The 27430-nt window shown below is 41.4% G+C and overlaps 1 protein-coding gene across 4 annotated transcripts in view; it reads left to right on the plus strand.

Moving 5' to 3' along the window:
- Window positions 1-27430, plus strand: part of bnc2 (basonuclin zinc finger protein 2) — a 226237-nt gene that overhangs the window by 94063 nt on the left and 104744 nt on the right. Inside the window, exons 1-3 of one of the 4 annotated variants that reach the window (XM_084715212.1) lie at window positions 9394-9778; window positions 10747-11118; window positions 14594-14656. In XM_084715212.1, coding sequence (XP_084571338.1) covers window positions 9776-9778; window positions 10747-11118; window positions 14594-14656 — 438 coding nt within the window. In that variant the 5' untranslated portion in view covers window positions 9394-9775. Of the gene's footprint in view, window positions 1-9393; window positions 9779-10746; window positions 11119-14593; window positions 14657-27430 lie in introns of those variants that run through there. The other 3 variants (XM_084715211.1, XM_084715208.1, XM_084715209.1) reach the window with 3 other exon arrangements.

A 27430-nucleotide genomic window follows, 5' to 3' on the forward strand; every position in this document is an offset into this window, starting at 1 on the left:
CTGTAAGTTGATCAGCTTGTTATTACTGTCAGTTGTCTGTCAGTGTAAAGCTAAGCCTGTTATCCTGAAAACAAAAAACCCACTGCTCTGAAAAAAACACACTCTGGAGTTGGAGTTCAGTGACAGTCTTACTGGCTGCCAGACTCCATTATATTAATGAAATCTGCTCAATGTAACCATTATAAACATCTACACCTTCTAAAAGATTATTAATGATTTCTCATGACTCATAAATAAACACTCGCTCATTTGGCAAACATCTGGCATTAATTTGAACTAAAATTAATGTGAAATGTGCAAATAATAACAAAAGTTATGGATCAGATTAGAAATTTCAAAGGCAGACACTAGCTGTAGCACTGTTGTCAGAGAAGCAAGTATTTCAACCTAGCATGTTTCTGTCATTTCTGGTGACATATCGTGATATTTAATGATTTATTACAGTCAATTAGTCAGATTTCTCCTTTAAAACTACAGAACTTTTGCTACATTTACACCCAGTCTGTGTACTATTCCAGCATTTCTGAACCCCTGAAACAGATTGGATTGCATTTTAGTCAGGTTTAGATGGAAACAACAGACTTTTAAAAATAACATCATATATGTGGATTGGGTCTTATCAGTCACAATGTATACTTCCCTGATTTGACCCCTTTCTGGAAGAAAATAACAAAACCAGCCTAGTACCAGTGGTTAATTCAACATGGATAACAAATAACAGGCATTGCTGACCTTGTGGTCTATGTGTTACTTGCAGTAACAGTTCCACCACACTATTTGTCCATGCAAAGAAAACTTTGGCATTAATTTTTTGCTGCTGCTCTTCTTTGTTCATTGTGTTTTCTGATATTAAGCAACCAACTGTGGTCAATAATCTGCCCCCTGTTTACACCACAGGCGCGAGCCCAGCGTACATGAATGGTCACGTGATATCCATTTTCAGGTTTTGACTATTTCTGAAATGTGTGAAAGCACTCCTATGGACGGAGTTTGTTTTTGTTTTAAAACAGTTTCAAGTTTGTGTGAGTTAGCATGTAGAATGAAGGCAGTGCATCATCTTACAAAGCAGCTAACTAGGATCCTATAGGCTACACCAGAATTTAAACAATCATTATGATTTTCTCCTTGATGCCATGCGTGAGATTTTCTACTGAAGTCATTGTATAAATGAGGAATACAGTTACAGAACTCTGTTACAGTATTTTAAAGATGCACAAATGAACTTTTCCACCATTCTTCTCTATAGTAAAATTGTCTGCATCATAACCTCCATCTCCCATCGATGGCAGGAACCCAGTGAACGTGTTGTGGAGAACAGCCACTTAGTGTTTAAAGGACCAGTGTGCAGCATTATGTGGCATCTGGTGGCAAGGTTGCAGATTGCAGTCATCCGAATACCGCTTGTCTCAACCCTCCACTTCCAAACATGTAGTAGAAATTACAGTGACCATGAAACTCTGGGCTACTGTAGAAACATGATCAATGGCTCATCACAACAATTCTTATTTCCAGGTGATTTTACACTGATGAAAACATTATATATGATACATTTAGACATTAAAACAACTTATAAATATATACTTCATTCAACTTTGGCTGCAAAACCTGGCAGAAAAATTAGGGTAGCGTGCTCCACTATGGTTGGCGCAGACGCCCCATCCATTTTGAACATAATTGCTTCTCTTCCATGGAGGCTGCCACAGTACAGTACAGTAGTCCAGAAAAGACAGACAAACTTGGAGAGTTTTTCTTTTTTTGGGGGGGGATTTGGCATCCATAGCTAGCCTAGGAAGACTGAAGATTAGCTACCGGCAAAATTTAGAGGAAAAGGTGCCAAGCCATAGACCAAGGCTTTTAGTTGAAGAAACATGAAAACATACAAACTTTATATTTGGTGTATAGATTATATGGTTTTACAACTAGAGAATGTAAAAATCCCATTAGGCCTACAACAGTGACAAATGACAATTCAAATGTTTCTATTTCTTTCCGAAAAACTTTTGTCAAACCTGCAGGGAGCCACTGGAGAGGAGCAAAAGATCCTCACAGAGCTCCAGAACCCCAGGTTGCTGACCCTTTTCCTACATGCTTAGTTGGGGAGGGTGAGGGGAGGGTGAGGAAAGGTGTTTTCAAACTCTAAGTTAGCTGCAATGTGCCACTAAATCCTAGACACCGGTCCTTTGAGTAAAAGACTGATTTACTGATTTCTTTTCATGGGGACTTACAAGCTGCAAAAATATGTTTGGTTTCTTGCAGGCTGAAAACTTAGAAGCTTCTTGCTTCAGGAAAAACAACTACTTGATTAATCAATTACTTTCTCGACAAAAGTCACAGTTTCCAGCTTCCCAAATGTGAATATTTGCTGGTCTGCTTCTTCTTTTAAAAAAGTAAATTGAATGTCTTTTGGTTTTGATGGAAAATTTGAGAAGGCAACCTTGGAATCTTTCGCCATTTCCCGGCATTTTGTAAACCAAACGATGGTCCAAATGACCACGAAAATAATGAGTTGTAGCCCTAGCAATTTTTGGGTGACGAAGAGTCTGTTGTGTTATTGAGATAACCTATTAAAATATGTGTAAGTGTGAGTAGTGGGGTGAAAGTGCATGGCAGAAAATGTAAAGTGAGGGAAGCTGACAGTTCGCTGTTGGATTTACTGTAATTTGGTGAGAGAAAAAGTGGTCTGGTCAGCTCAGTGCCCGCAGGGTCAGAGGTGCTCATGTGCACTGGACATGTGTGTATGTATGTGTGTGTGTGTGTGTGTGTGTGTGTGTGTGTGTGTGTGTGTGTGTGTGTGTGTGTGTGTGCGTGCATGGCTCCACGTGTGCACCAGTCGTTGATAAAATTGTAGTTTTGTCTCCTGACCTTATGTGTGGAGTCTTCCCTTCTTGGAAAAACAAAACTAGCACATGGAGCACTTGATACATAACATGTGTCATTAGGTCATGAATTGCCAAATAGACATTAGCAGATTGTGCTCTCAGCCATTAACCTTTTGCCATTCCAAGTCACCGCAAATATGGTTGAAAATCGTAAATAACTCATAAGACTCGGAGAAGATGCTCCGCTGGCGTTTTTTTCTTCCTCTGATTTTTTCACAAAGGTGCACTTATTAGTGGAGGCCGGATTACAGTGATCAGTGACACAGACAATCATGTGGCTCTCTCTCATCTCTCGCAGACCTTTGGGTGCCCTCATCTGTGTCTCACGACGTCTTTCTTCCCTGTCTCTGTCTCTCCAGTTATCACAAGCGAAGGGCTGTTCCTGTCGGTGTCATATGATGTCTTGTGGCCCCGTAGTGGTTGCAGAACAGTGACAGTTCTATCCCTGTGCCATCTGATCGACACGCCATTCCTTGTCACATGCACACACACTGCCTGCCTGAGCGTGTGTGTGTGAGCATCCTTGTATGACTATAAATCAGGTCACAGACAGTACCAGCCCTCAGCCATGTGCTCCTGCTTATGTCCCTAGTTTACTGTACAAAGGCTGCACTCACTCTTTTGGAAATGCCACTTCCCACCGTGTTAAACCATGATTATCATTGTTTTGGTCTGTTTATTTGAAATAATTTAACCTCGCATGGATGAAAAAAAAGAGATTTCAATCCGGAAAAAAGTTTGGATTACAAAACAGCTGACAGGATGAACTCCTGCAGCACCCTGAAGTGAACTAGTGTTCTCTCACTGCATTCTAGAAGCAAAGAGACTCTCATCAACCTTTTTTTTTTTTTTACTGGCCTTAACCATTTATTCCTGCGGCAGATAATCACCGTCACTGCACAAATTATGTTGTTCCACTCTCCCCTCTCTCTGCCCTCTGCTTTTGTCCTTCCATTTGCCCTTATTTAAGTGTGTAAAAGGCCAATTTGAGTTTTGCTCAGTTGTGATTTCATGAATTCCATGAAAAATTATCCCACCATCCCTCCAAAATAACAGAAAACAGAAAAATAACACAAAAGACATGCACTGTAATAATGACTGGTGGATGCAGATGCAGAGGTCACAAACCTCTGCATCACTGTTGTTTCATACTCACTGTTTTTTCTCACTTTGCATAGAAAATGAAAAGTGTGGTGCTTTGGCTCTCAAGACTTGAGAGCGTAGAAAGGGGAATTGCCTCTCGAGGCTATTTTAACAATCAGGTGCTGTCGCACCCAATTTCTGGGCTATTTGACCCATTAGACGTCAGTGTTTGGGAAACAAACAGGTAGTGCTGAGAGGTTTGATGGGTATAATAATGTGGGCTTACTGATGGAGGGTGCCTTCTAAAAACACACTTGTAGCTTATGGTCGAAGGACAAAAAGTACAACAAGAGATCAAAAATATTTTAAGTCTCACTTTTGCTCTGTGTACTTCTTTTACTCTCTTTTACCCGATCTGGTCTGCAGGCATAAAATACTTTTTAAACTATTAATCTGTATTTCTAATTACAACCTGTGATTTACATAAAAAGATGTAACATTCATCCACAGCAAAATATATTAGCATATTATAGTTATAACACTGTACACAGAACACAGAACTAATGGTAATGTAAGATTAAATTCTATCCAAGTTTTCTGTCTAAAAAACAGTGTAAAAATATAAAAAGTCTGATAAAATGAAGTTAGAACAGGAGAATGCAAACAGAAAAAAGAAATAAGTGAATAAGTATAACAGTTAATAGAATGATGTAATTGCTACAGCTGTCAAAATACATTAAAGAAATTATATGACTTATAATATGTAAATACTACAGATATTCACTTTGTTGGCCTAGATCCACTGATCCAGATTTTACAATTTTCTAAGCCGATGCATCGTCAAGGAAAGAACCAAAGTAAGTAAAGAGAAGAAAGACTTCCTCAAATACTCACATTTTATCATTTCTGAGCCTGTTTTCAGGAATGCTAAATGAAAAATATTTTTACTTCATTCTTTCACAAAGACTCGAGTGACAGAGAAGCGTCAGAGATTCTCTCGGTAACATCAATATACAGACTACGAGTTGAATTGATCATTTAACATGCTGTGGATACTCACAAAGATATTTAAGTGTCGGTGTATCGAGCAGAGGACTTGACACCTGAAAGCTGCATCCATACAGCACAACTTCTACAGACAGATGTGTTGAGTAACTCAGTTAAGTTTTCCTCAGCTGTATGCATAACATGTCGTCTGTGTTTCATTTTATTTATAGTTTGTAAAATGTTATTCTATCTTATATTTCTTGTTTTTGCATATGTGGATCCCAAGTTGGATTCTATCAGTCTTTGTATTTTTGGTTTCCTTTTTTATCTTGTCAGTATTTGGACAAGTGTGTTTTTGTGCATGTTCATGCCAACATGAAGTCAACTCAATTATCTCTTCTAAAATTTGATCATGGACTAATGACATCTTTTATTAGCAATTCAACAGAGGCGGATGAAGTACTCAGATCTTTTACTTAAGTAAAAGTAGTAAAACTACAGTGCAGATATAATTTGTAATTTCACAAATTAAAGTCTTGAATTCAAAATTTTATTTTAATGAAAGAACAAAAGTACTAATGTCAAATTATAGTAAAGTAAATGTACTCAGCATGCAGCATTTTAGAATGATTTACAGCCTATTATAGTGGCAAAGAGGAAAAATATTGAATGAAAGTGATTTATGTTGGGGGAAAATAAATAAAAAGAGTTCCCTGATGCTATCATTCTAACTTGTATTTCAATAAAACTTAAATCTATTTTTATTAGTTGCTTCCAGATTATTGTTAATGATTACATATAATTGTGGGGTTTAGTTCTGAAGGTGGGCATAGCAGGAAAAGTTTGGCAACCATTAGCCTGTTATATTTCTGGCTTATAATTATTGATACATTAATGTTGCAGGTGGTAAATGTGGGGCTAATTTTAATGACATTATGTACTGCTAGTTTATCTTATCTTAAACATACATAATATAATATTTATATATTGATTACATGTTGTGTGTTTATTCTGAATCTGCAAAGCAACTAGAAACTTAAAATGTCTAATAAACACAGTAGAGTAAAAAGTACAATAATACCCTCTGAATTGTAGTGGAGTAGAATAGAATAGGGCTACAACTAACAATTATTTTCATTAATTAACCTGTCCATCATTTTCTCAATTAATCAATTAGTTGTAAAAGCCGTAAAATGCCAGAAAAATGTTGATCACTCTTTCCCAAAGCTGGGATGTCCTCAAATCTCATGCTTTGTCCACAACTCAAAGATATTTCTCGTTTACTTACCAAAGAAACCAGAAAATATTCACATTTGAGAAGCTTAAATCAGAGAATTTGGATATTTTTTTCTTAAAAGAAAATACTCAAAATGATTAATTGATTATCAAAATAGTTGATTAAATTAATAGTTGTCAACAACAATGGAAAGACTCAAGTAAAGCACAAGTACCTCAAAATTATACAGTATAAGTACAGTACTTGAGTAAGTGTTCTTAGTTACTTCACCGCTGCATTTCAGGGATGAAGGGTAACATATTCTTCCAGTTTTGTCTCAGCAAACGTGGGCTTTGCTCTGTAACTCTTCAATCCCTTTCTGACTGCTCGGGTTGTGGGATTGTGCCCCAGACTGAGCGCGTGAGTCGCTGGGGGATAAGGATGCTGTGGCAGAGCTTTAACCTCACGCACACACTCGTATTGATCCGTACAAGCCTCAGTGACTGTTGCTACAGAGCCGGCTGCACTCTGTCATACAGGGATCTCCCTGTCACTGGTCACTGCAACCCATCACACACACCAACATCCAACACACACACACACACATACCCATCAGCCTGTGAGCTAACACGCTGCCACCAATCCTGCCCTCACTCCCCCATCCCCTTTTTTCTTTCCCTCTTTCTCTACCTCACTTTTCCTCTAATGAGTTGCAACACTGATAACGAGCCTGATGATCTTCCATTGATTCGGCTATCACTTGCTTGTCTGGTAATTGATCCGTAGCTGAGCCTCTAGTTAATTATATGGGCTTCGACATGGACCCCTGCCCCGGAGGGAATTCTCAAGTCCTGCACAATAATAGTTTTAATAAAGGAGCCTGAGGATCTCCTGCATTCTTTTTTTCTACCCCTTTCCTGCTGCTTCCCAGCATTTTTCATCTTTCCATTTCCTCTTTCCTCCTTGTTTCCCTCCTAAAACTCTCCATCTCCTCCTTATTTTTACTTCTGTGTCTCCTCTTGTCATCACGGCTATTACCATCGGCAGAGCCGAGGGGGGAAGGAAGGGGAGAAAGATGTGGAGGGAGAGTGAGCAATATTGGCAGAGTCCACTCCTCCCTCCCACAAATAACAGCCATTAACCAGCCAGGTCAGAAGCTGAGCCACCAGTTTGACTTGAAACACTGAGTGCCACTCGACAAACCCACCGACTCGCACATTTACAGACGAGAGAGGAAGAGAGAGTAAAAAGGAACCTCGGCCGCTAAATTGTCACTTAATATAATTAGCCGGAGCCTCGTGCATTACGTTTTCAATCAGTTTTTAAGAGCAGGAGCGTGTGGGTACATGGACAGGAGGTGACACATTACGCCTTTAACGACAAAGCTGTGCGTGGCTTTCTGATGAGGCGCAGGCCACTATGCAAAAGATAAAGGAAGAAAGGGAAGGAGAGGACAAGAGGAAAGGGGAGAGTGTATTAAAAGAAAAAGATGTAGAAATGGAGGAAAAACATCACAGGAGACAAAAGCAAAAGGATTAAGATGTAGGAAGGAGGAAGGTGTAAATTGAGCTCGAGACAAAAGACACAATTGCACACACACTGTAGAAATCTCTTGCACATAACAGTAACGACCAGTGTGATAATCTCAGTAAAGGTTAACAGTATACTGCCATTAGTGCACCGTACAAAAGCCTTTTAACAGGGCGACCAAGCACCTGTCTGCAGCAATTTACCACAAAATCTGAAGTGACTTTATATATCAGAAGCCATTTAATGTAGAAGTTCTCCCTCTGTCCCTTCCTCTTTTGTTCCCTGGCAGCAGAAAGATCACAGTGACATCTCCCTCTCACTGCCGACCGAGGCACCTGGTCTGTCATTTCTCTAATGATGGTGGGGTGAAAAGACGGGGCGGAGGAGAGGAGATGGGAGATTTAAAGGGAAGAGGAGGAGGAGGAGGTTGGGGGGGATGTCTTCATTGTTTGAGATGTGTCCTACGCTGTGTCAAAGGAAGCATAGATCTCCTTCCTCTCTCTTTTTTTTGGTTTTATCCTCCTGTGTGTCTTTTTCTTCGTGTCTGCCTCCCTTTACTCCTCCATCGCTCATTTTATTCCCTTACCTTTGCTGCTGTGGGGACCAATTTGGCTAAAATGGAACCTCTTCCTCATTTTTTTCTTAATTAAAATCTGAGAGCCTCCTCCGCGGGTGGGGAGGGGTGGGGGGGTTTCTGTGTGTGTGTGAGTGTGTGTGTTCATGCGCATGCTGGTGGCAGATTGCCTGCGTTCCATTAGTCTTTCATTAGAGTGGGTGAAAATCAAACAAAGGCATGAGATTTTTGAAAGATATAACAAGTGTATTGATATTTTTTTGTTTATTTTTTCTTGTTTGTTTTACTGCTGCCCTACAAATCAGAAATAGAAGCACTTTCAGCTGTGATCAAAGAAGCTTTCTGTTGAATTCAATTGTGCATTTTCAATTTTTCAAAACAAAGAAACAAATATTTGGTAACAGTCTGCAACCGTGATGCTTTTCTCTTTTTTTAAAAGTTTTACCTTAAAAACTGAGCTCTTTGCTAAGCTATGTGTTTGTGTATTTATACGTGTGGATTTGGACATACATTACTCATGTTGTGAGGGCATATATCATTTACACGCTCACCCAATGCAAGTCCTTATGACATAAATCATTAAATTTTAGGGTGAAGACTTGAGTTAAGGTTAGGGCAAGGTTAGGTTTAAGTTAAGGTTAGGGCAAGGTTAGGATAAGGTTAGGTCTAGGTTCACATTAAGGTTAGGGTTAGGCAAGTAGTCGTTATGGATAGGGTTAGGTCTCCAGGAAATTAACATAAATCAGTGTAATGTCTTCTGAAGTGATGGAAACAAGATTTCCTGTGTGTGTGAATGTGAGTGTTTATATGTGTGTGTGTGTGTGTGTGTGTGTGTGTGTGGCGGGACAGTCTCTCAGGGGAACTTGCAAGAGTTGCTCTGAGATGTGCCGGCCACTCGCAGCGCAAATGGTAATAAGGCAGAGAGGGACAAACGCCTCCCCTCCACCTTCTTCTCCTCCTGCTCTGCGATGGCGCTTATGCCCCCACCTTCCTCCCCCTGAGCAGAGGAGGGGTGTGTGTGTGTGTGTGTGTGTGTGTGTGAGAGGAAGCGTGCAGCGCGATGTCATTGAACATCTCAGAGTGGAGCAGCACAGTTGACTCAGTTGAGCCTGCACCGGCCCCGACACACACACACGCTCGCTTTCCTCTTACACACACACACAGACACTGAGAGAGCCACCGTCTCTCTCTCTCTCTCTCACTCTCACTCTCACTCTCGCTCTCACACACACATACACACGCACACACGCACAGAGGCTCAGGCGCTCAGCTCAGTTCCTCAGCGGCTGCAGCGGAGTACAGAGGAGTCAGAGAGAGAGGAAAAGAGAGAGGACAGGCGGCGCGGCGCGGACGTCGAGAGAGGGACACAATCACAGAGAGGGAGAGAGAGAGAGAGAAAAAGAGAGAGAGAGGGAGAGAGAGAGGAGCGGGAGGCAGGGAGAGCTGGATAGCTGGTGGCTCACTCCCACACCTCATCTTCACTTTGCTGGGACAGGCACAGAATTGATGGTAAGAGACATTCATGCATTTTATTGGATCAACTCTTTGCTTTAAATGGAGCTTTTCAAAGGACTTTTACTTTGAAATTTAGATTTTTTTAAAACTAAAAAAACCCAACATTTTTGAATAGATTTTCTGTGCTTGTCATACATAATGTATTTACATTTCCCATTTAGCTGTTTGCTGTTTTTTGTTCATAATGTGATTTTTTATTTCTTAAGACTTGTTTTTACATTAGAAAAACTATATTAACTACAACTAGATAAACTACATAGATTACACAGAATTCCATAGATTGTTTTTATCTTTATGTGTGCATGTCTTTAGTGTTGACTCCTCTGATGGCAGGTTGTTCAACTTTTTCTTTCTTACTTTTTAAAAATTTTACTCCATACCTGAATGTGGGCATGCATGCATGAAACTAAACATGTGTTTCATTGTGTGTGTTTGTGTGCAAGTGTGTTTGAGTCCATGTCCAAGTTCAAAATGACTGACACATGGATTAAAGCAAAAAAAAAAACAAAAAACTGAGGCCATGGGCAACATCATGCACCCCTCCTTACTAACTCCCATAACCCCCCTCTTTTTTTCACCTTTTACTCAATTCCTGATCACCGTCTCATCAGCCCCCCTCCTCCTCACCTTCATCCTTCTCCTCATCCTTCCTCACCTCCGGTGCTCTGCTCATCTTGCCCTGTCCGAGACGAGGCCCCTGAGGAAATTCACTCTTTTCTCTCTCTTCTTGAGAATTAACTCCACACACACACTCCTCCGCCACACCAGGGCTGCCAAGAGAAACCTCACACACATCAACTCCCTCAACTCCCCTCTCACTGTTCAAGAAGCTGAAAAAAAAAGGCAACAAGACCCCAAAAGAACCCACCTTCACTGACTTTTTTTTTTCTCTTCTCTCCTCCTTCACACTCCCACATCCCTCCTGCCCTCCCTCCCTCTCTGTCTCTCCCTCTCTGTCTAAGTCCAAGGAGGCAGAGTTGGATGTGAGAAGCAGTGAGTGCGACACAGTCCCACAAGAGCCCAGCACAGACCCGGAGCCGCCCAGGCCACCTCCAGCTAAGGCTAACGGACCCACCGGCGTGGCTGGCGTTTGCACGAGCAGCATCATCCCCTCCAGTAGCCACAGTAGCAGCAGCAGCAGCACCACCACCAGCAGCGGCAGTAGAAGTGGTCTGGGTGGTGTTAGCATCGTTAGCAGCAGCAACGCTGAGGGAGCAGGCGAAAGCTCCATGCAGTTCAGCACCAGACCGCCTAGTGCTGAGCAGCCGGGCTTCATGGGGACATGGCAGCAGCAGAGCACTGACAGCAACCTCCTCTACAGAATGTCCCAGCAGGTACGTCAGCTCAGCCTCACCTCCTCATCCTCTCCATCGCTGCCTCCTCTCTCTTCTTTGAACATTTCCAGTCTCATACGAGGACCAAACTTTTATTTTCCTTCTCTTGGACATTTGCTATTGTGATCCTTACTACCTCTTGGTGTGTTTGTGAAAAACAGAGTGTTTGTTTGTGTGTCAGGAGGTGTGTGTGTGTAATTCAGGGGGTAAAGGGGGGTGGTTGCGGGCAGTGTTTTGTTTGTGATATTTCAAATTAAGAGTCTTCACTTGCAATTGCAATTTTGCAACTTTACTCCCACTTTTGGAACATATCAGATTAGATGTAATTGTCTGTGTGTCTTTATGTTTTTGTTTTGTTTTCATTCATGCTGCCTCTGTGTGTGTTCCTTTTAATTTGCCTAATTCAGTCATTTTCTGCTCTATAAAATAAGTAAAAATAACATATTTTGTATATGTGTAAAAAAAACAAAACAAAACATATTTTAAGGCAAAATTTGCACCACATCAGATAATTCACTTATTCCACAATTTGATGGATTATCCCTTGTCCGGACTCGTTACATACATGCTTAAGTCTGCGTAATTGGTGTGTGAGCGGTGTGGAGTTAAAAAGCAAAGCACTAGCAGTGTTTTGGTAACCTCAGTGCCGATAAAGACTCGGGAAGGGGGCACCCCTCTGGGACCGGCTAATTGACTTCATGTGGCCGAGGCAGGAAGCCCCTTGCGCGGCTTTAGAGCAGGAGAGGAGCCGCGAATGAGCGCAGGCAGGCTCGCCTGGAAAAGTCATGATGATAACGGCTGAGGAAAGCCCCACATTTCCTCCCGACATTTCTCGCCTGTTATCGTGGATGTTACACTGAATTTCTCTGTTGTTTAGCAGCTTTTCTTTTTTTTAAAAATTCTTTTCAAGCAGAAGTTAGAACAAGAGAGTTATTTTTAAGGATGAGGGAATTGGTGCTTTCGTCGGATAAATGTCAGGTAAGGAGAGGAAAGAGGAGTAAGAGTTGTGTGTGTTTGTGCGTGTGTGTGTGCGTCCGTTCGCGCGTACGTGTGTATGTGTGTGAGGGGGAGACAGTAAAGATAGAGGATGCTTGTTGGGTTGCAGTTAATCATAGCGGGACCTGCAGGCTCTCCGTACCATGCACACGCTGTTACGCACTCAGGCCACAGCGCTTCTTGCGCAACAGCCTCGCCGCGGCTCTGTCTGTGTTGAGAATGATGAGAAAGTTCTTCTGTCACCTTTACAGCCCGTACAGTTTAGATTTTTTTTTTTTAATCCCAGAGGTCCAATCGTGAAGGTGAAACTGATGTGTTTAGACTAAAACATCCCGATGTAACTTTTGGGAACCTTTTTGTCCCCTTTTCTCTAACCAAAGATTTACACATTTTGCCCGAAATTATTTTTCATGCACATCATAATTTTACAAGCCCCTGTACCTTAAATTCTCCTGCAGAAACGATCGTACAAACTATCGATAAGTGAATTGAAAGAGCCGTTGTCTTCTCTCCTCCTCTCCCGGTGTGAAGCAGGTGGATGCAGGGGCCCCTGCGCTCAGCATCTGCTGGGACCCCACGTTTGCATCCCCAATCCTTCTTACAAATGCGCACCGTTGTTTCAATATAATCAGCTGTGGGACTCGCTGTTATTTATCCTTCCTCGCACCACTTAGAAGACATCTTCCCATGTTTAGTAGGCATGACATAAATTCTCCGAAGGAAGCCTGTTCCTTGACAGACTCGCCTTCTTGGAATCTAACCGATAATGACTTTGTGTTTGCCGAGGCTGGCGCACCCTGGGGTGTTGGTTGGAGGAGAGAAATGCGTTATGGGCTCGTGTTTCAAAAAATCTCCCCTCTCTCTCTTCCTTAAAGATCAACTAGGTGACACGAGGGATGCGGTATTTTATCGTTGTTAGGCCAAATTATATTTTCATCTGATCGATAGAGACGCGCGGTGCGTTCTGGACAGATGCGGCTGTGGTGGTGTTGAGGAGCTGCTGGGCATCAGCAAGCCAAAACATCAGGCTACAATACCTTTGACATTCAGTATAAACCACACACACAAGAAAATTACTTTAGAAATGAGAAGATAACTCTCACACACGAATGTGGCCATTTTACTGCCAAAAATTGAAAAGACAAAAATGATCTGATTGTTTCCAGCAGGTGTCTGGTGATGTCGGTGCATAAACATCACTGAGCGATTAAGTACAGAAAGTAAAACAAAACAAAACAAAAAAATAACGAGGAAATTATGAATCGGGAGATGTGATGTAGAATTTTATTTTCCCTGTCTTTTGAAGGTGTTTATAGCACAATAAAGCCAGGAAAAGGAGCACACCTGCCTCCTTCAGCGTAAAGACATGAACTTAAACAGAACAGAAATCAATTTGAGAACGAATGTCACCACAGAATTTATTGATTTCCTTTTTGATTGACTCCTGTATTCAAGACATTTCCATATATTTAGGGTTTAATTCGGAGTTATTTCAGAATTAATAAATAAATTGATTTCCATATTCACTCAGATATTTGCAACATAATTAAACATTTCCCCTTAAAATATTTGGCTAGAGGTGATACTGATACAAATCTGAGAAATAAATGAAAAATAAATGTGAATTTAATATTTTTGTGATGTTTTATTAAGTTTGCACTTCTACGATTGCATAGTGGAAGTATATCTAAATGCAATCTTTTTTTTATTATTGCGTTTTAACGAAATTAGCAACAGTAGTGATTAAAGCACGTCTGTGAAGCGAATAATTCACACCTTTCATATGAGGCCTTAACAGGCTTTTAATCTTTGAAAAAACTTTTTTCTCCAGCAGATTCACAACCTCATAATCCACGCACCAGTGTCAACAGCAACAAACATGAACAGCAGCATGCAACTTAAATGAAATCAACGAACTGGATTCGATAAATACTGCCTATTTTTTCAGCTTCCTTAATCTTCAGAAATCGGCAAAAAATATATACAAAATACTACAAAAGAGAAGTCTTTCGTAATTGTTTTTATGGAAGGAAAAATGCAAACATTAATTAGGTGGTTGATTTATTTCCCATGCATGCAGACATTAACGCAGTGATAATATTTGGAGCCTTAATTGACCCGCTGCTGCTGCTGTACCATGCGTGCCTCTGAATATCGACCCCTGCAAGTTAAAAAGCCCGCAGTTAAGTGATACTACGAGCCTAATTGGTTCATCAGGGATAATTCCTGCACAATACAGCAGCCGTAGGCCGCGACTGTTTTTCTTTTTTTTCTTTTTATACATTTTCTCCTCCGCTTCAAGTCGGAGGAATGTGGGAGAAAATCTCGTAAAAGGTGCCATATAACCTCCACCTGAGGATCTGATGCTGCCACCCAGGCTCACAGACAGCGGAATAAAAAAAAAAAAGAAAAGAAAATCAGTGTATGTTTTCAATCTAAAACTATCTCTAAAATAGCCTCTTCCTTTTCTTTTTGCAAGGGTGCTGTAACGCGGCTTCCTTTGAAGTGCGACAGGTCGACTATGGGCCGAGACCTGGAAGAGGTACAGTGGCATTAACAGCTTCTGTCTGCTGCCTGCTTCATCTCACACCGAGAATCTGATATACACACACATAAATACAAGGCTTTATAATGTAGAAATTTACATTAGAAAAAATAAATGTAGAATTTGACAAATAATAATAATAATAGTAATAATAATAATGATAATAATAATAATAATAATAATCCTAAGAATAATAATAATGAAATGTAAAGTGTTTGCGTTCTTTAAATTTGACATGCATTTTGCCAGTTTGTAAATTTTTATTTTTATTTGAAATCCACAATCCTGCAGCATTTTCCTTTTCCTCATATCATGCATTTGCAAATTTAAAATCCTGACAAACTTGATCAAAATTAAACTAAAAACTGAGTGAAGGATAAGTGAAGAATTGAAATAAAATCAGTATTTTTATATTTTTTATAAGTAATGTAATTTTTCATTGCTTGACAAAAAAGAAAAAAATGTCAGTTTTTAATTGGAAAGCACCATACAGGCATTTTTGGGATTGATCATACAAATATACAGGTGTAAAAGTTATTTAAAAATAAAATTCCACCTTAAATATCTGCTTTAAATTTCTTACATTTCCATCTTTCTTTCCCTGTTTCTTTCTCTTTTCATGTCTTGCACCATATGTAAATGTTTTGTTTGGATTAACTTAACTTAACTTGATTTTTCCTAATATTCCATTTAATTCGTTAATGCAGTGCAGCCTGTTCAGTCCTGTCTGTGTGTGTTAAAAAGTGACTGCTGTTCTCTAAGGGCATGATGACAGACATATTTGTGGAATAACACGCTCTGCTTTGTTTTGTCTGCACTGGACAAACGAGGTTGATATTATCTTCCTCAGTGCAGATCACACAACGCGCTAATCTGCCCATTAACACACTGATACACTTACAGTGCTGAGCGCGCGTGTGTGTGTGCGTGTTTTTTACACAGTGGGGTACATACAGGCGTGCTGCATGTTGCATATGTGCTGCATATGCATTGCTTCTTCTTACCATTGTGTGGGACTGGGAGGTAGTGATTTGATGCATATGTGTGGAATTATCCACAGTCAGTGAATGTGTGTGTGTCGTTACACTCGACTGTTATTATTTCCATGTCTGTCTTTGATGGGTCGTTGCACACAAAGCATATGGATGCCTATACGCACATGTATCTGGTGTCAAGAAGTGCGTGTGCGCTCGGACACTGATGCATGTGCACGTGTGTGTCAAGGCGTTTATGTCTGTGCTTTTGCCATTTATTTTTCTGAGTGGGTGGCTAAATGCTCATATGCCAGTTGTGTGTGTGTGTGTGTGTGTGTTTGCGTGAGAGGGAGTGAGCGTGTGTGCAGTTTTGTGGGTGTATGTCCTCTCTCCCTCTGCGTGTGTTTCAGTGTGTTTCTGTGTGTTGGCTCCGGCTCCATGTGTGTGTGGGTGCGAGGTGAAGTGTCTCTTGGCTGGCCTTGGCTGGAGAGCTGGAGGAGAGCAGAGGTGAAAGAGGAGATTTGCAGAAAAGACACGCACCACTTCCCCCATTACTACTTTTTCTTTTTCCTCTTCTTCTACTACGTCTCTGTCTCTCACCGCTTCTTCTTCTTTTCCCCACACCTCAATCTCCCCCTTTTTTTTCTCTTCTTCTCAACTAACCTTCCTCACCTAAAACTCTATCTCCACCACCGGTCCTCCACTTGTAAAATCAGACTAGGGATGTATGATATGGTAAAAAAGTTATAATGCAATTATTTTGGCAGATATTGTGATACGATTCACGATTATTAGGAATGATAATTTTTAATTTAAGTCATGATGATGTGACACTTGTTAGAGTCTGCACCAAACAAACATGTTTTCTTACATCTGGAGAACAAGATTTGTAGGTCAGGGCGTCTCTACAGCAGTACACAGCCTCATTGTGATGCTGTTTTGTCACACATTTTACTTCTAACAAAAAAATGCAACTTTTGCAATTGAGATTTTGATAATATTAGAATTGACTGTGCAGCCCTATATCAGATTGTTTGATTTGACAGCTACTGTCTTTATAGAAAGGGCCCTTGAGATTGGACGACTGGGTGTTGCATGCATTTACAGGATTACCACTTATAAGAAGACACAAGAACAAGTGTCAGAGGGAGCATAATGTTTCCTCAATAAGGTGGTCTTGCACCTGATTGGACAACAGATCCCACCTACAGCACCTGTCTCTAACTGCAAACTTGTGGCTGCCTCTCTTTCACCCTTTAATGCAATTATTGCACTGCTACTGGCCACTTTAGAGGGTGCCAGATAACACGAGCAGCGCTGAGAGAGGCCACTGGTGGCACTCAGTTCACGAGTGTCTCTCTCAATCTTTGTGCATATGCAATAATGATGATGTGAGTGTGTCCTGAAGGCAGCATTATTTCTGCTGCGAGAGAGAGAGCACAGAAACGGGAGAGCAAGATTGAGTGGGAAGGTGGCTGCTGCAGCTACGTGTGTATATTTACTGTATACGTGTGTGTGTGTGGGTGTGTGTGTGAGTGTGTGTGTGCGCACTATTAAGAACCCATCGAGTTTGACGGAGTGGGAGGATGTACAAGGTCCCATTCATGCTGTGGTCCCCACTATATTTACTCAGGCACCAACCAGGGAGATATGACGTCCGCAACATTTTTACTGGCTTTCTTAAATCTTTTTTTTTTTCTTTTTGCTCTCATCACCAAGTATGTCCTTTCATTTCTATTGAAACATGAAGATACTTTAAAATAATTTATTTCCTTGTTATTGCCTTTCAATACGTGTTAAGTACACGTCTACAGTATAAGTTTAAGTGGATAAAATCCACATGCATGATTCTAATTCCACCATTTTTCTTTTGCTTTCTTGGAGTATTTCAATGTCAGACTGCTCAGGAAATCCATCAATACGGCTCCTCATGCAGACACCACTTTAAAAGCCTTCAAAAAATTCACTCTCATCTTTATATTATGTGCATGAGCTTGCCAAATAAATAAATAAATAAATAAATAAACAAATAAATAAATAAATTCTGCCCCTCACATGGTCATGATCATGTGTGTCCCGGGTCATACTGTAACCTCTGCAGCCGCGCAGCAATGCCCTGCAGGACCAGTGTTATGGTTAAAGCAGCGACCCTGACTCTATGCGTGTGAGACCCGGGGCAACCGGCGATCAATAAGCATCATGTGAGCATCACTCACGGGTTCCACGTCAGCTGTTTCCTGTTTTTTCCTGAGGAGACAGCCGCACCACCGCCATGGTGAATGCCCGAATAATGGGGAGGATACAGAAACATAGAGACGTTATCATGGAAGTCGAAAGGCTTTCTTTATCATATGTCTGGCAGGGTATGGTGTGTACTGTGCATTTTGTGTGCGTGTGTGTGTGCGTGTGTGCGTGTGTGTTGAGGAACGAAAGAAATGTAAAGCCATCTGCTCTGCTCTTATCACAGGGCTGAGTGGTGAAATCTACTATAGCTGAGTCTTTCCCAGGGACTTCTTTTAGGTCTGTGTGGGCATGTGTAAGTTGTTGTTCTTTATTTACAGTTATTATGAGAGTCGACGAATAATCAATAAAGTTCCGGTAATATGAATAGAAATCTCAGCATGTAGGAGATTCGTGGGGTATTTTAGGCTGCTGTGTTTTGTGACCAAAATATTTATTTTGGTTTTAAATAAATGTAGTGGTCAGTGTGGCTGCTGAATATATGATTTAATAAAGTCAAGCCTTTGGGTGGCATGTGATTAGACCCTCACTGCACTGGGAAAATCAGGTAGAATATTATAAACAGGGCTACAACTAAGGATGACTTTCATTATCAATTAATCTGCTGATTAATCAATTAATTGTTTAGCCAGTAAAAATGCAAAAAAAAAAAAAAAAAAAAATTGAAAAGGGCAAGTCACAATTTCCAAGTTGGCCAAAATTACATCTCTACGTTGCTCCTCCTGTATAACCAACTGTCCAAAAGCTAAAAACTCTTCATTTACGGTGATAAATAACAAAGAAAAGCAGCAAATCCTTACATTTAAGAAGCTGGAACAGCAAATGTTTGACATTTTTGCTTGAAAAATGACTCAAACAATTAATTGAATATCAAAATACTTCGCAAATAATTTTCTTTGGATTAATCGTTTAATCTACTGATTGCCTTCAATCAATTAATAGTTCAGAAAAATCCTTATCACAATTTCCCAGAGCCCAAAGTGACATCGTCAAATAGTGCCCTGTGTGTAACCAGCTGCCCAAAACCCAAAGATTCTTCAAAGTTCTCAAAATTATGAAGCTGGAACCAGAAAATATTTGACATATTTGCTTGAAAAAAAGACTCAAATGATTAATCAATTATCAAAATAGTTGGGCACTAATTTTCTTTTGATTGACTGATCTTTTGCAGAAATAGAAGACATATGTGTTTTGTGTTTTTTTTTAGTGTGATCATAAATATATATTAAGTATATGTATTTTCTCTAGTGTTTTTCCTTTTCTCCTGCTGATGGCTGTTTAAGCAATCAAACACCTTTTTTCACTCAGTTTTTCCTTTTTTCATTGTCTAAATTTCTTTCACGAGTGCAGTTAGTTATTTGTCTTTTGGGTAGTTTCCTGCAGTGGGAAGAAGTCGCCGGTGTGAAGAGGAAGTGTGTGTTTGAAGGGCCAGTCGCTCAGGATGTCACCACCCCGCCACTGGCTAATGAGGGGGACATAAGCAGGGCCAGGGCAGCAACACACACAAACACACACACACACACACACACACACACACACACACGGCAGGAATGCAGCAGCTGTCACCAAGGTCCAGGCAGTTATGAAAGGGTTGAAGTATAATTGTGTCTGCAAGTGTGTGTGTGTGTGTGTGTGTGTGTGTGTGTGTGTGTGTGTGTGTGTGTGTGTGTGTGTGAAGTGGCAGTACCAGGGGTCAGGGGGGTGTTGAGAGCTGGGAGGGGCCTGTGTTTGCTTCGGTGACCCACAGATTGCCACCAGCAGAGAGGATCATCACGTAATTGACTTAAGTGAGAAGTGAAAGAGACATTTTGTCGTATTTTAAGACACGTCTGGCCATATGGCAGAGACATTGTTGTGAGGGGCTGTTCTTTCCCGTCCTGCGTCCAGAGGAAGGTGACATTAGGTGTGACCTGTGCTAAGTGACAGGAACTTTGGGCATACTTTCACCGCGGCTTCTCCCTTTTCCTGTTATTCCTCAACTCCTGTTATTTTGTTTGCCTTGGAGCCGCGCCAGCGCAACGGGCAAAATCGACAGCCTACTATTTTTACATCCGTCTTTAAGGACCCCTGTCTGCCTCGCTCTGCCTGCCAATTTGCCCCATCAGCAGTGGCAGCAGCAGCGGAGAAGAAGAAGAAGAGGCTCTCAAGGCACCGAGCCTTTCATTTTTCTGTTGGCGGTGTGGCTAATGCTGTCATTGTTATTTGAAAAGCACTCAGGCTGAATTGCTATTATTATTGTTAAAACCATCATCATCATCATCAGGCTTATTTATGGTCATGGATAATTATGGTAATTTTGTTCAGGGCTCACAGTTGACTCTGTCTCTTCCCCCCTACTAATCTGACATGTACTGTTTGAGAGTGTGTGTATGTGTGTGTGTGTGTGTGTGTGTGTGTGTGTGTGTGTGTGTGTGTGTGTGTGTGTGTGTGTGCTGTACATTTTGCCGGTAAATTACCAAAGTTGTTGTGCAAAGAAAATGGTTTTCCGACAGTTCATATGTGAGGTGAGGAGAACTTGTTACCTCTCTTAATGCATACGTTGAACTCTGGGGCTTATGTGTGTGAGAGGAAGAAGAGGAGGAGGGAAGCTTTCCCCTCTCTCTATTTTCTGTTTCATTTCTTCCTCTCAAGTCTTTTTCGCTCCCGTGTTTTACCCTCCGTCTATCTCTGTTCTGTTCTGTCTCCAGCTCGCAGTGGAGATTTGATTGCTAGAGGCCCAGGGAGGTTTTTTTAGGGAGGTTCTGGAGAAGGGAGGCTAGTGGTACAGGCTTGTAGCCAATGTACACACACTCAAACACACACACACACACACACACACACAAAGATATTCAGTCCAACAGGCATAGATACCTGCTCTCACACACTCCTATTATGTCTTTTCTGTATACAGATTGTGTAAATTGCTTCCTTACAATGTTGTCATTTTAACCCCTCTGAAAAAGTCTTAACTCATTAGCTACTTTTCCTTGCGAGCAAAGTGTTAAAGCAACATGTGTAAGCATTTGTTTGTGCTCTCTGCTGACTTTGTAAAGATGTTTGCGCTGTTGGATTAATAACATTTAATGGCCACTGTTAAATGCAGCTGCCTTGGCATCCCACAGCTCGTGTTTTTCTGGCAAACCGAGACTCTGGGTGGCTTTTGTTTATGTGAGTATGTGGTGTTTGTGTGTGTGTGTATATGTATATACGCAGTGCAATGAAATGCCACAGTGTGCGTGGGCTGGATGTAGGGCTGAGTAACATATCGATATCGTGATAGGACACTAGATACATCTATCTATATCGTTATTACCAGAGTGTTACAGCTGCTCTATTATTTGTCTTTACACACTCAGTCATTATATCCACATTACTGATGATGATTTATTTCATTCTGTTAATATTTCGGAAAAAGCACCACAAGTCATTCCTACAATATGTTGGAATACTGAGGTAAAATATCATGATATTTGAACAGCCATACTTAATCTACAAAAATGCAGGAAATTCTGTAGGATCATCACATGTGTGCACTTTCTGAGAATGTAATATAATTATGTTATTATTAGATAAGTCTCAATATGATTTATAAACCATATCACCCAGCCCTAGCAGGATGGGAGAGACACTGTGTGTGATGTCCAGGGTTATACATATTGTTGTTGTACATATTGTTTAATTTATTAGCAGTTATCAAATAACAACAGAGGCCAAAGTTGATTGTTATGTTTAATTAAGGTCTGTAACTGAAAAATATCTATACTATATCTCTGAGGTGATGTCTTTAAATGTCTTGTTTTGGACTGACGACACCCAAAGATGTACAGTTTAATATGATAATGAACCCAGAAAAGCATTATTGCATGAAACATTACGTAAATGATTAATCAATTATCAAAACAATTAAAACGTTTAGTTCTTCTTTAGCCCTTGTGTGGCTGGGCACATGAGTTGCTAGATTTACTAGCCTGATGTGGTATTTTACTTGCTATCCTTATTGTTGAGTGCGGTTGTCACTGAGCATCATTTTTCCCTTAAATGTGACACACACACTGCTGAATTGAACCTGTATGCATGTGAGCCGATCACACATCAAGCAGCGTTTCTCTTCACTTTCTAGCAATCTATAACGTCAATTAACTCACAAATGATCTAATTAGCCTACCGCGATACACGTAAATTGGTCTGACCCCTATATCCGCGGCAACCAGCCCGGGATGGGAGGTCACCATGCATGACCTCTGACACCACACATTGTGGGACCTCTTGTGACATTCATTGTGCAATTGAACTGACGGCTTCAGCCCGTGAAAATAGGGGCAAAGTGAGAATTCTTGTAAAGAAAAAGCTCTGCTTTTCAGTGTGTATCAAAAGATTTTGTATTGTTGACACAAACACACACACACAAATACACACGTACACACACACGTATACACTTGCTCTCTCTATGTTGATGTTTTCTCTGTAAATGGCCTGAGCTGCCTCTTCCATTGTCGGGAAACACACTCAGCGATAAGTGCTTTGTTGGAGCACCGTCCACTGTGTGATGTGTGTGACTCTGACTGGCATTTAATATTTCATGGCATTTAATCCATTTGCTATGTTTCCTCCAAATACAGAAAAAAAATCTTCAGCTTTTGTTTCCTTTATCCAGTCCATTACTTCACAGCTTGTTGATCAGTTTAGATTTGTAAAGGCGGACAACGAGGGATTTATCACCTAGATTTACTGCTAGTTTTCTGCACCACCATTAAGCTAATAAATTTAGCATCTTGTTTGTGACTTAAACAGGGCCTTGTGAGGGCAAAGGTGATCCATTGCGCTACCAGATATATAACTCAATAACATAAATAATAAAAAACATCATAAGCAAACGGCTGTGAGATTTATTGCAGGAAAAAGAGAGCACTTAAAGAGCAGTCAAGTTCACAGGATGTAGCGGCAAAGAAAGATAGCGCATTATGACAAAGAAGAGGAAAGGGATCTGACAGCTTCGTGCATCAGTCAGAAGGTGAGGAGGAGGCTCTTCTTTGAGATCAATTGGTAATAGGCTGAAGTCACAGAGGCGATTAGAGGCGTCGACTTGCCTGTGTTGTAAATGCTGTCAGATCTGTTAAAGGAAGCCTAATACCTCTCAGGTTGAAAGCTGTAATAACATCAACTGTAACTGAATCCGCGGGGAAGTGCAAGTGAGACTGCAAGCATGTGTGCGTGCGTGAGTGGAAAAGGAGCGGGACGAAGGCGAAAGTGTGTGTCTAGGTGTGTGCGTGTGTTTGTGTGTATATGGCGTGGTATAAAGCAGCAGCAGCACGCATAAAGGCGAGAGCCGCGGGGTTGCTCCTGGCATTTTTTCGGCCACCAGATGCCTGTCACTGCTTTAAGAAAAAAAGAGCAGGGGATGAGGAGGGGAGAAGGACAAAGAGGAGGGAGGAAGGCGAAGGAGGAGGGGGGGGGTTACCGCTGTTCAAATCATGTCACGTAGCGCTAATTCATCCAGCCTCATTAGAGAGAGGGAAGGGACCAGAGGGCCTCTCTCAGGACAGGGCCCCGGCTCAAACACACACACGCAGCCACACGCAGATATATGCATACACACATTGTCTCAGTTTTTCTCCTTGCACATACTTACACACTCTTCCTCACACACACACACACAGACACGTAGACTTACATACACAGATGACACTGGCACATGGCGCAGTGCGGGGGCAGTTTGGGGAATAGAAAATTGCCTTCTCAGGAAGGCCCCGGCCAATTAAGGACCTGACCGTATTGAATGTCAAGTGTTAATTTGGGCTCCCCACCTCCTTTCCTTCCCTCCAACCCCCCACCCTCACCCTTCAATTTCCCAGCAGTGGAGGGGGTGGTGGTGGGGAGGGGGGGTTGTGTGTGCGTGTGTGTGTCCCAGAGATGAGCAAATACATGTCAAGCCAAAGTTGATTGCCTGCTCCGTATTATGTGTCGCAGGCAAGTGGCAAATGTGCTCCCTCCTTTTAGCCTTTCGCGGACCCCCTGAGGGACGCCGCGATGGAAGGAGGAGGAGAGAGGGAGGATTAACTGTACCACGGTGATAAGAATGGGGGGTTTTACACTGGGGAAGAAGGGAGAGAGAGGAGAGGAGGGAGGAGAGGAGGGGGGAAGTGAAGGGGACAGACAGGGAGAGAAGTAGAAAGAGGGCACAGGGTTTGTTTGATCTCATAGGACTGGGTGGTGACTTTGATAGTCTTTTAATTGCCTTCATTTTCGCAGAGGTGATCTCCCTGGCAGACGCTGTCAGAGAGTAAATAGTTTTAAATAGGGATTTAGTACATTTCTGAAAGTTTTGAGTGACACTTATTTGCCAAAAAGAGCTGTATTAAACAGAGATGGCAAAAGTACACACTTTAGCCATGTTTCAACCCAAAGTACCCAGAACTTTTAGTCTCAGAGAATATTTTTCAAGGAACTTAGAGTTTCCTTCAGCCCGTTACTGTATGCGTTTCCATGGCAGTCACGGTTGTCTAACCTGTGAAGATACAGCAAGTCATTCTACTGATGTATGAAATGGCTGTTTTTACATGCCATTTTTGCACATTTCCACGCAAAGTATCCAGAACTGTTAGTGCCAGGAACTGTTTTTCAAGAACTACAAGGTTCCTTCAGACTGGTGTAGTTCCCACCGGGGTCTGAAGACCCACAAAGATGTGGCAAATAATTAATTTTTGTGACAATTTTTGGGCAGCGACAGGACATTGTTGGTGCATTGGTTGTATTCTAAGTAGTTTGTGTCTGGAATCAAAAGAAGATATTATGATATTATGTAAAAAATAAAAGTAGAAGCACTGATTCAACATCTCTGCTCAAGTAAAAGTGAAAAAGTACAGGCTCAGAAAAGTACTCAAAGTATAAAAGAGAAAGGTAGTCCTCTTATGGGCATTTCCATTGACAGTGTGTTTCTGTGCAAAGCTAACCGAACATCACATTTTCTCCACGGTGGACTCTCCCTCCTTTGATTGTTTTGTCTTATGTTTTTTGTGTCATTTTCATCATGTCATGTATGTTGTGCACCAAGGAAACCTTTCCATGTGTTACTGTCCAAATCCATTTAGGTTGAAATCAGTATTGATGTTGGGAAGGTGGTGCACAATGATGAAAAAAAAATATTAATAATTTAATTCAATTTCAATTCAATTTAAAAGGGCACTTTCTTAGAGAACAGGTCTAGACTATATTCTTTATAAACCCAATAGTCACCACCAAGAGCAAGCACCGAGGTAACTGTGACGAGGAAAAAAATATCTTTTTAAACAGGCAGAAATTCCCCTTAAATGCAGTAAAACTGAAGTAACAATCTGTTTTGAAAATGTAAGGAGTTTAAAGTACAGATATCTGTGTTAAAATTAAAGGGGTAATAGTACACATTTGTCAGAAAAATAAATACTTAAATAAAGTACAGATACCTGAAAAGTCTACTTCACTATATTTGTACTTCATTGCTTCCCACGTCTGCCATTAACTTTATGAGAAACTTTAAATGATGTCAGCACCAACAGCTCTGTAGTACACTCCCAGCCGTTGGCACGGTCCAGGGGCAGACATGGTTGTTTGTGAGTTGGACTGATGGTAAATGCCCACCTCCTTACCTCCATGATCTAATAGACATCCACTTAGTCTTAATGGGCAGATTCCCTTTCTCCTCTCGTGATGACTGTTGCACTCTTTAAAGGTGGAATTGCCTGCTTGTCTTTCCTATCAACCGCCCCTCCACCACTACCACCACCCTCCTCCACCCCTCCTTTAGCCTCCGTATCTCATGTTCACTACCTCTCTCCCAGGATAGAGGGGAGTATTTCTAACAAAATAAATATTAATGCATCGCTCGCATTCACACCACAGCCAATTCTCCTGCTTTAGCCAGCCCTCTGGCTACATCTGTTAGTGAAAGGCCCTTTGTTTTGCATTAACGTTGGGTGTATTTTACGTGAGCATGTGTGACTGAGTTTATCTGTGTGTGTGTGTTTGTGTGTGTCCTGTGATAGTAGTGATGTTGTGAAATTGAATAGAGAGGGTGAGTATTGATCATTTCCCCCTGTGTGTTATTAGTGCCTGCTGCTGCTGACAAAGAGAGCAAGAGCCACCCGCACAAACACAAGCTGACACACGCTCCAACACACACACAGGCCATGTTTACTCAAGAAATACAGTATGTTATTTGCATGTTTTGACAACCGTAATAGATTGCATCAACAGGAAAAAAGTATACTTTCCTGCTACATAATATTTTATGGAAATATCAACATTATTGCCCAGAAGTCGTGGTGGAAACCTGTAAAATTACAGCTCCCGTAGTGTTATGACAGAATGGGTTATGTGTCACTGGCTTATATGCGTCAAGGGTCTTTTCAAATAGAGCCAATTTTTTGCCCCCTCAGCTCACACACACATTTACCTTCTATATTATTACAATCTGTTTTGTCAATCTGCTGTAAGTGATAACACGTTCTGAGTTCACAAAGGTCACGGTGAAGTGTAATTCAATCACTGATCACTGATATCCAAACAGCCATCCGTACAGGCCTCCGGGGCCAGAGGGGAGGGGGAGGGTGTTAAACCCCATTCTAAGTGCTCCGTCTCTGGGTAGATAGTGATGTCTGCGGGGCCTCTGGAGCTCCAGTGGTCAGTCAGGACTTAGAGCTCTGTCAAGCCCTAATTGATCACCCTGACCTGGGGAGCTGAGGACAAAGGAAGCGGGGTGTGGAAAGATGCAATAGATAAGGCTAAAGGGAAAAGAAAAGAAGAAATTGTGCGACCAGTGGCTTAATCTCTCTGGACTGGCCATTTTTCCCCTCTGGATGATAGATATAGTAGGCCTAGTCTGTGACACAGATGGATAATGCAGGCGTCTGGGGTGATAGAGTTATAAATTAACACATTACTGGACCTTAATGTGGACTACTGTGGACGACCACACACCAACATCATCAACCCTCCAGGCGGGCGCACACACACACACACACACACACACACACACACAAACACGCCTACAGTCTCACTGATGCGTCTAGCTGAGCTCAGGGTGCGGATTGTACTCCTCAAGTGGCATTGATTTGTTAAAGTGCTGAATTAGCAGGAGAAGTCCAGCTGCTGGCGCTTCTCTACTTTCTTTCTTTCTGTCTCTTTCCTTTTTTCTGTATTTTACAATTTCGCTGTTTTAACTTCTCCTCCCCTTTCACTCCTTCCGTGTTGCTTCACTCTGCTCGCTCAAATGCTGAATTTCCTTCTCTTTGCAGCACGTTCTCACTCCCATGTTATCAAATACTGACATTCTGTCATCCTCCTCTGTGACTCATACAAATGCACAAGGTTCCTGTAAGTGGCTGTTTGAGACACACCAGGCATAATATAAAAGAGCAAGAAAGTCCACATTTGGAGGAGGTGGAGTTGATGGATGGCTCAAGCAAACACAGGACTTTAACCCAGAAGACCAGAGTTCGTGCCCATATGAAACCAAAATGTTATTTTAAAGTTTTAAGGCACATAATGTTACGTGTGTCATGTACTTTCCTCATGTCATGCCCATCTCCTAGACATTACGCTT

The sequence above is a fragment of the Lutjanus erythropterus genome, chromosome 3 (genome assembly GCF_056507025.1).
Source record: "Lutjanus erythropterus isolate fLutEry1 chromosome 3, fLutEry1.hap2, whole genome shotgun sequence".
NCBI lineage: Eukaryota > Metazoa > Chordata > Actinopteri > Lutjaniformes > Lutjanidae > Lutjanus > Lutjanus erythropterus.